The sequence below is a fragment of the Tupaia chinensis genome, unplaced genomic scaffold (genome assembly GCF_000334495.1).
Source record: "Tupaia chinensis unplaced genomic scaffold, TupChi_1.0 Scaffold000165_2, whole genome shotgun sequence".
In the NCBI taxonomy this organism is placed as follows: domain Eukaryota; kingdom Metazoa; phylum Chordata; class Mammalia; order Scandentia; family Tupaiidae; genus Tupaia; species Tupaia belangeri.
The window spans coordinates 3392187-3400106 of record NW_006159640.1 but is presented as its reverse complement, the minus strand read 5'-3'; the positions used below and the strand labels follow the sequence as shown (position 1 = coordinate 3400106).

Here is a 7920-nt window from a genome sequence, read left to right as displayed (position 1 = left end):
CTAGCCAGTGGCTTAGGGATAATTATGTATCTCTCTAAAGAGAGGCTTTCCTATAAACGAAGGAGAAAATCAGCCCTGCAGCTGGGAGAGATCAGCTGCCCTGAAGAACCGTCTCCAGGCTCATCCTTTCAGCAGAAACACACCCCGACACGCAGCTAGGGGAAGCAGGCCATTTGGAGAGGATTTGTGGAATCTCCCAGACAAACAGTTCATGGAGAAGGGATCTCATCCAGGCTTATGTGTGAGGGGATAAACATCAGGCTCGGAAGGCATGGATGGAGTGGGGAGCAGAGAGAGTGCTGGAGTCTTGGAGTCAGGAGGCCAGGGTTCACAGCAACACACTTCTTACTAGCTATGGGGACTTCTGGTCCTCCTGAGGCCTCAGTATGCTTACTAACGAAATAGGGGTAATAATTAATTTCTTATAAGGGAGATTAAGAAAAGTGAAAGCTTTTTTCTTTTTTTTCAAAGGTTTTTCCATAGGACGTGTATGTTTAGCGGAGAGAGAGGAAGATAGACAGGGAGAAAGTGAGAAATCATCCCCCAGGAGGGATGGCTACACTGCAATCCCTTCTCGTCCATTCTCTGAGGATTTGGAGCATGCACGTGTGCCTGGTGTGATTTGCAAGCTGCCAGTCCAGGACTCGAACCACAGTTGACCATGTGGGAATCCAGCACCTTAATCACCACGTTACCTGTTAGCCCCTTGAAAGCTCTTCTTAAACACAGGCGCTCCCTAGGATTCCCTGTGGGATATGATGATCTAGAGTTATATATTGGATCGACCCATATGAAACTGGTCCTGTGAGTCAAGGATGTTAGAGTATCAGCAATTGTGTGTTGTTCAACCTAATTATTTTCCCACACAATTGAACCTCCACGTCTCCCTACACATTCGTTGCCTCTTCCTTGGCCCCCAGGGATCAGCCTGCTCTGCTCATCTCATCTCTGCCACTCCCGACCCACCTGGCTGCCCCACAAGCACCCTCTCTTCCCACCAAGCCAACTGGGTATTCCCAGAGGCCCTGTGCTATTTCGCCCCTGTCTGCGGTTATCTGTCTCCTCAGCCTAGAATGCCATCCCTGCCACCACTAACTTCTACCTCTTCAAGGGCCAACTCAGATGCCCTTCCGTCCCCAGGAGCTACCTCAGGTGAGTCCATCTGCAAGGCCCTCCATGTCTCACCTTCTGTCTGAGGCCCTCCTTGCACCCACTCCCCGATGTGCCCTCCTTGGTTCCAGGATGGATGCCTCACTTCCCCAAACCAAGCCTCTTCTGCCTCGGCCCATGCCACTCAGCTCACTCAGAGCTTCCTCCCCACTTTCCCCTCTAGTTCCTGGGAACACAGCTTCTGCTGGGAAGCCCAGCCTGCCTTCCCAGCACCCCGCTGAGCTAGTCTGGCCTCCTCTGTCATGGCGTCTGTCACGTTGTACTGTCACCTGGCCTAGCGTGGCATCAAGTCCGACTCACCTCTGCAGTGCCCAGCATGCAGTAGGTGCAGGGGACCTGGCTCCCTCCCCTCCCAGCTCTGTGCTCCCTCTCTACCGACAGGTCAAATACCGAGGAGCAGTTAGCCATCACTGTCTCGGTCAGAGCCTTCTTTTACAACACCCTGTCCGGAATATGCCCTCTGTTGGTGGCACAGGAGCCCCCCTCCCAGGAAAGAAACATGAGAAGGCCTCCTCCCCGACCCCACTCCCTCTCAGGTCAGCCTCTTCCCGTGTGAACAGTGGGTTTCCCACAATGGCGGAAACTGAGCAAGCTGGTGAGGGAGGCACCAGGCTGTGGCACCTGCAGCATCCTTGAGAGTCAACTCACCTTAATTAAGACTTCAAAGTATCCTTCCGCATTGGCAGGGCTGATGGGCGTATAGGCTCTCTGAATTTCTAAGTCATCTATCATCCCTCTGGGAGAGAGAAGCATGCAGTCAGTCAGTCAGTCAGTCAACAAACCCTCCTGTGATCCTCCTCAGCCAGGATGGTGAAAGTGAAGGTGGGTTATCCCCAAAGATCCTCACTGAGAGGCAAGCAAGATGCAACAGAAAAATAGCCCTGGGCTCATCTGCTGCTCCATACTGCCTGTGAGAGCCTGGGCAGGCCATTTAATCCCTGCCATCCCCCTGCCCACTGGAATAGCAGACTTCAGGGACCACCAGCCAAGCCACAGGCCATGACGAGCTGGAGCAGGGGCCAGCCTGGGGTCGGTGTAACTGCACAAGACCAGTAAGCTCTGCTGGTCCCTGCCTTGTCCTCTGGCTGCATCTTCTGGCCCCTTTGTTATCCCCCTCCCCAAGTGCCATAAATGCCAGTGTTTCCAGGGCTCAGTCCTAGGCTCTCTCCTCTTTCCATGGACACGTGTCCTCAAATGCCATCCTATGTGTGCCAACGACTCTCAAACACCTGTCTGCCCGTCAGCTCTCTCTGCTGAGCGAAGGCCAATAGTCGGGCTTACCCCTAGCACAGTGGCCAAGGGAGCTGGATCCCACAAGGCCAACTGTGATTTGAAAAACACGCTGGGTGTATGTGCATGGATGCCTCAAATCCTGACAGGATAGAGGAAAAGGGGCCGTGGCATGACCATGCCCATTAAGGGGTTAAGGGGTGCTTTCTCTCTTTCTCTCTGTCTCTCTCTGGCAAGCACATATACTCTCCAGCAATTAAAGAGAAAAAACGACCTATAGAGCCACCTGCCTACAGACACCTCCTCCACCTGGACATCCCAAAGGGTCTTGTCCCTGAGTGGGGGTGGGGAGGGCGGGGAGGTGGTTAGGGATCAGGGTAGGAGAAAAGTACCAAAGTAGGCTGAGAGGGAGGAGCCTCAGAGGAGTGGTTAAGGGTGCAACTCGGGAGCCAGACACCTGGGCTTGCATTCCAGCTCTATGCCTTAGCTATGCAGCAGTGGGCCAATCCCTGTTCTCAGTGACAGTACAGTGGTGCTAAGTATATGAGGTTAATACCACAGGCTCTACCAACATACTATTTGTTTTCAGATCATGGTTCTAACATTTCCCGTGTGACCCGGGGCAAGTTCCTCAACCTCTCTGATTTCATTTTCTTCTGGGGGATGATAAAGGCACCAACCATACAGGAAATGGTGAGGGTTAAATGAATTCATGTATATAATAAGCACACAGAACTATGCCTTGAATAATAAGTGCTATTAAAGCACTCATCTTGGGACCAGCAGTTGGTGTAATGGCTATGTCACTGGACTCCCATGTAATCGACTGTGGTTCGAGTCCCGGACCCGGTGGCTTAAACTCACATCGGGTGCATGTGCGTGCATGTCCAAGATCCCAAGAGGAGAATAGAGAAGGGATTGCAGCGTGGCCATCCCCCCTGAGGGCTAATTTCTCACTATTTATCTCTCTGTCTCTCTGTCTCTTATGCACCCTATAGCAAAAACCTCTCCAAAAAATAAAAATGAAACAAAGTACTCATCTTGGGGCAGGTTGTATAGTGGTTAAGGCACCAGACTCCCACATGGCTGACCGTGGTTCGAACCCCAAACCCAGCAGCTTGAAAATTACACTGGGCACATATGCATGGGTGCCCAAAATCCTAAGAGGAGAAAGGACGAGAAGGGATTGTGGTGTGGCCATCCCTCTGGGGAGTGACTTCTCACTTTCCCTCTGTTTCTCTCCTGCAAGCGCGTGTGCTCTATAGCAAACAATAAAACAAAACAAAATGTACTCGTATTAATATTTATTACAAAAATGCATTATTTAGTTCAATCCCAAGAGCCCTCTGAGTCGCATTTTACTATGTCTCTATTGCAGGTGACAAACGGAGGCTTCAAGGAGGATATGCGAGTTGCCCTAGGTCACCCAGTGGGCAAGCGGCAAGGAAGACTGTGAAGCTTTGGTCCTCCCACGACCTGAGCGTACCGTAGGACGAGGTGCTGGCCGGGCTGCAGGCCGAGCCGGCTGTTCCCTGGTAGTGCGAACCGAACACGGTAGGTGTCCTTAGTGAGCTTGTCCATGGCGCTGATGCGGAAGGCCTGGAAGGTCTCTGGACTCAGCTTGGAGGGGCAGTTCTACGACAGGAAGAGACCCAACAGTTAGAGGCTGAGGCTCAGGGGACACATATGTGTCGACAAGCAGCCTCCCACTTTCTCCAGGAAAGGCTGCCTCAGCGGCTGAGTTTCCTGTATGGTAAGAAGCCCCACCTTACTTCCCTTTCAGGCTCGGGTCTAAGAGTGCCACAGTGCTTTACATGGAGCTCGCCCTGCTTGTAAGCCTTCCACGGTTCCCCTCAGCCCCAAATAAAGTGCGGGCTCCTTTGCTGGGCATGCAAGGACCCAGGGGATAAGCCCTTAAGCCTCGTCTTGTCTCCCATGCATCAGATGCCAGCATGCTCTCGGTTCTCCCGAGTTCCCTGCTGCCTCCTACTTCTGAGGGTTCATTGCTCAAGCTGTGCCCTCTACCCTAAACACTCACCTCCGGTCTACAAATACCCGCCTGCTCTGCAAACCTGCTAAAATCCAGATTTGCATAATTCAGAAATTGTGGGATCTCAGAGTACCCAATCCAGTGCCTGTATGTTACATATAGGGAAAGGGCCTGAGTGGCACTGGCTTACCTATTCAAGGCCACACTGAACACAGGGATTCAAACTCATATCTTTTAAGTCTTAGCTCATGGCTCGTAACACTCCACCTCCTCCAGGAAGCCTTCTCTGAATGCCATGAACTCACAGATCTTTCTCCTCTACAGACTGCCCACTCCTGAGACCCCTTTCATGCCCAGCTCAGGGCCTGACATCATGTGTTCCTGTGGTACCAACCCTGGAACTCCACTTACCCAGGGTGGTGCCGACAGTGTCACAGAACCAACAGAAACCCTCAGGCGTGCCATCCAAGACTGTCTCCACTCCACTCCCTCGCACATCCCCTTCTAGGCCAGGATGACTTCATCAGCAGGCTGGGGCACTCAGGTATCCTCTAAGTCACAGCTGCCTGGCACTCGGGCTGGGAGTCAGGAGAATGGGTTCGGCCCCAGCTCGGCTGCTGCCTACCCTTAGGCACAACACTTGATCCTTGGGTCTCAGTTTCTTCGTCCATAAAAAGGGGACACTCATCCCTGATAACTTTATAAGGTTATCATGAGGGTCAGATGAGATAACAGTGTAAAAGCGTTTTACAAAATGTAAATTGCTATGAAAATATAAGACATCCTTAAAAATTATGAATTCATTAAACGGTTAAAAAGTTATTAGATTAAGGGGCTAGCAAATGTTGTATTGGTTAAGGCACTGGACTTCCACATGGCCAGCGGCAGTTCAAGTCCTGGACCCGGCAGAATGAAATTCATGCTGGGTGTGTGTGCGCACGTACGTACAGATTCCCAGGAGAATGAAGGAGAAAGGATTGTGGCATGGCCATCCCCCCAGGAAGTGATTTCTCACTTTCCCTCTCTCTGTCAAGTACACATACCCTATGGCAAAAAATACCAAACGAACAAACAAACAAAAAAACAAAAAAATACCTCAAAAAGGAAGTTATTAGATGGAAACATGTAGGTTTTTTAAAGAAGGTTTTTTTAAAAATTTTATTTTATTTTTATTTATTTATTTAGTTTTTAGTTTGACTAGCGAGGGACAGAGTGAGAGAGAGAGAAAGTGAGAAAGCAAGCTGCCAGGTTCAGGACTCGAACTGCAATCGAGTAGGAGTCCAGCTCCCTTGTGGGAATCCAGCACCCTTAACCACCATACTCCCTGCTGGCCCCAAAACATGTTATTTTTATAGGACTAACAAAAACTCTATATCACTCATTTTCCATTTCTACCAACTGGTGATAAGAGCTAAGATTTACCAAGCACCTATGAGCCAGGCATTTTACATATTCATCTCCTGAAATTCTCATACCCACCTACAAAGTAAGTACTAACACCCCATTTTTCAGATGAGAAAACTGAGGTTGAGCAAACTAAAGTGGCATGCCCATCATCACATGATCAGCTGGCAGAGCTGGGCTCAGTCCTGCCCTCTCTGTGACACCCTCCTTGCCCCTCAGCTCTTCCTCCCTCTTCTCTGAGTTTCGAGGGCTGATACCCTGGCATCTTTGCTTCATCACCAGCCTCCTTACACCTGGACACAGAACATGGTACTCAGATGTGGGGGAAATTCAGTCATTTGTTCAGCAGATATCTATTGAGTGCCGACTGTAGTCCAGGAACTGCTCCGGCGTTGAGGAGAGATGCGGCCCGGCCCCTTTCTCCTGCAGAGCTTCTATGTCAGCAGGGACACACAGACAAGGTACACAGAAACGGACATCCAGATGGTGTCTGGGGTACTGAGAGTTAGGAAGAGGAAAGGAATGTGAGCAGAGAACAGAAAGGAAGGAAGAGGCGAGCCACAGGCAATGAAGGCAGTGAGGAGGAAGACATGGGGTTTCATGGACATTCCCCAGTCACTGGCAGAGACCAGAGACTCCGGCCCCCACCTCCACCTTCCAGGGGCAGAACTACAAGGAGACATTTAACAGGGATAAATACAAAGTCATGTTTTGGATTCAAACAACTGTACTTGAGGCTGGAAGGTAGGATGGTGGCTAAGGGTGCTGGACTCCCACATGGCCAACTGAGGTTCAAGTCCCAAACCTGGCAGCTTGTTTTCTCACTTTCTCTCTCTCTCTCTTACTCTGTCCCTCTCTGGTCAAATTAAAGTAAATAATAAATAAATACAAATAAAGTTAAAACAAACAAGCAACTGTAGTTGTATAGCTTAACAACATGCATAGGGGCCAGCAGATGGTGTAGTGCTTAGGGTGTTGGACTCCCACATGACTGACTGTGGTTCGAGTCCTGGACATGGCAGCTTGCTTTCTCACTCTCTCTCTCAGTTTCTGTCCCTCTCTGGTGAAAGCACCTGCCCTATAGCAATTTTTTAAAAGAAAAATAATAATAAATAAAATTAAATAATTAAAAATAAAGAACATGTGTGAACATGACTGAGTATTGGTTCACTTTGGGCCCAATAATGGGGAATCGCTGGCCCAGAAGTGAAGGAGGTACCAGATTACATTATCAAAGGCAGAAACTGGAGGAGACAGCCTTACTCCATCCTAGTCAGGAGGGACAAGGGACAATGGGAAGATTGCTCAGGGGTGGACACTAGGGTGGGGACAGATTCAAAAAAAAGCCCTGGGATCAGCAGTTAGTATAATGGCTATGTTGCTAGACTCCCATGTAGTCAACTGCGGTTCGAGTCCCGGACCCGGTGGCTTAAACTCACGCTGGGTGCGTGTGCGTGTGTGCCCAAGATCCTGAGAGGAGAAAGGATTGTGGCATGGCCATCCCACCTGTGGGTGGATTTCTTTCTTTCTTTCTCTCTGTCTTTCTCTGTCTTTCTGGCAAGTGCACGAGCCCTATAGCAAAAAACAAACAAACAAAAACCTCTCCCCAAAAATAAGAAAAGAATTTAAAAAAAGAAAAACAACCCTGCATACACAGACAGAGGAAATGGGTTCTGATTCCCTATCTGTAAACAGGCATGAATCCCTGACATCAGGAATTATAGCTGTGAACCTGCCCACCAGTTACAAAGAAGACAGTCCGGTCTGCATTCTAACGTCCCTGAAGGGTTCAGTAGGAAAAAAGTCAGGAAGGGCCAGAGAAGAAGTAATGAAAACACAACTTCTATCCCCCTAAAACACGCCACCTGCTCCTGTAATTGCCCCATGAGAGTAAGGACAGTGTCTCTCAAATCCCCAGAGTCTCACAGGGCCTCGTGTATAACAGGTCGTGAGTATTTGTTCAATGAAATGATGTCAGGCTCTGTGCTAAACATCACGAATGTTTACCAATTTACAGATGGGGAAACTAAGACACAGGGAGATGGTGAGATTTTGCCTACACCACGCAGCTGCCCCTAGGTTCATTGCAGGGCTTTACTTTGACCCTGGACCTGTCTGCTTTGTAC

The 7920-nt window shown here is 49.7% G+C and overlaps 1 protein-coding gene and 1 long non-coding RNA gene across 4 annotated transcripts in view; one reads left to right on the top strand and one right to left on the bottom strand.

Annotated features, from left to right (window-relative positions):
* Positions 1 to 3851, top strand: part of LOC102472497 (uncharacterized) — a 12087-nt gene extending 8236 nt beyond the window's left edge. The window contains exon 3 of the long non-coding RNA XR_003549039.1: positions 3779 to 3851. This is a non-coding gene — a long non-coding RNA (uncharacterized LOC102472497). The remainder of the gene's footprint in view (positions 1 to 3778) is intronic.
* The window catches only part of CYB5RL (cytochrome b5 reductase like), a 23925-nt gene that overhangs the window by 13135 nt on the left and 2870 nt on the right, over positions 1 to 7920 (bottom strand). For 2 of the 3 annotated variants that reach the window (XM_006146122.1, XM_014586908.1), the window contains exons 3-4: positions 3887 to 4035; positions 1819 to 1906 (exon numbers count right to left, since the gene is read on the bottom strand). In XM_006146122.1, the coding sequence (XP_006146184.1) occupies positions 1819 to 1906; positions 3887 to 4035 (237 nt within the window). Of the gene's footprint in view, positions 1 to 1818; positions 1907 to 3689; positions 4036 to 7920 lie in introns of those variants that run through there. The other variant, XM_027770898.1, reaches the window with a different exon arrangement.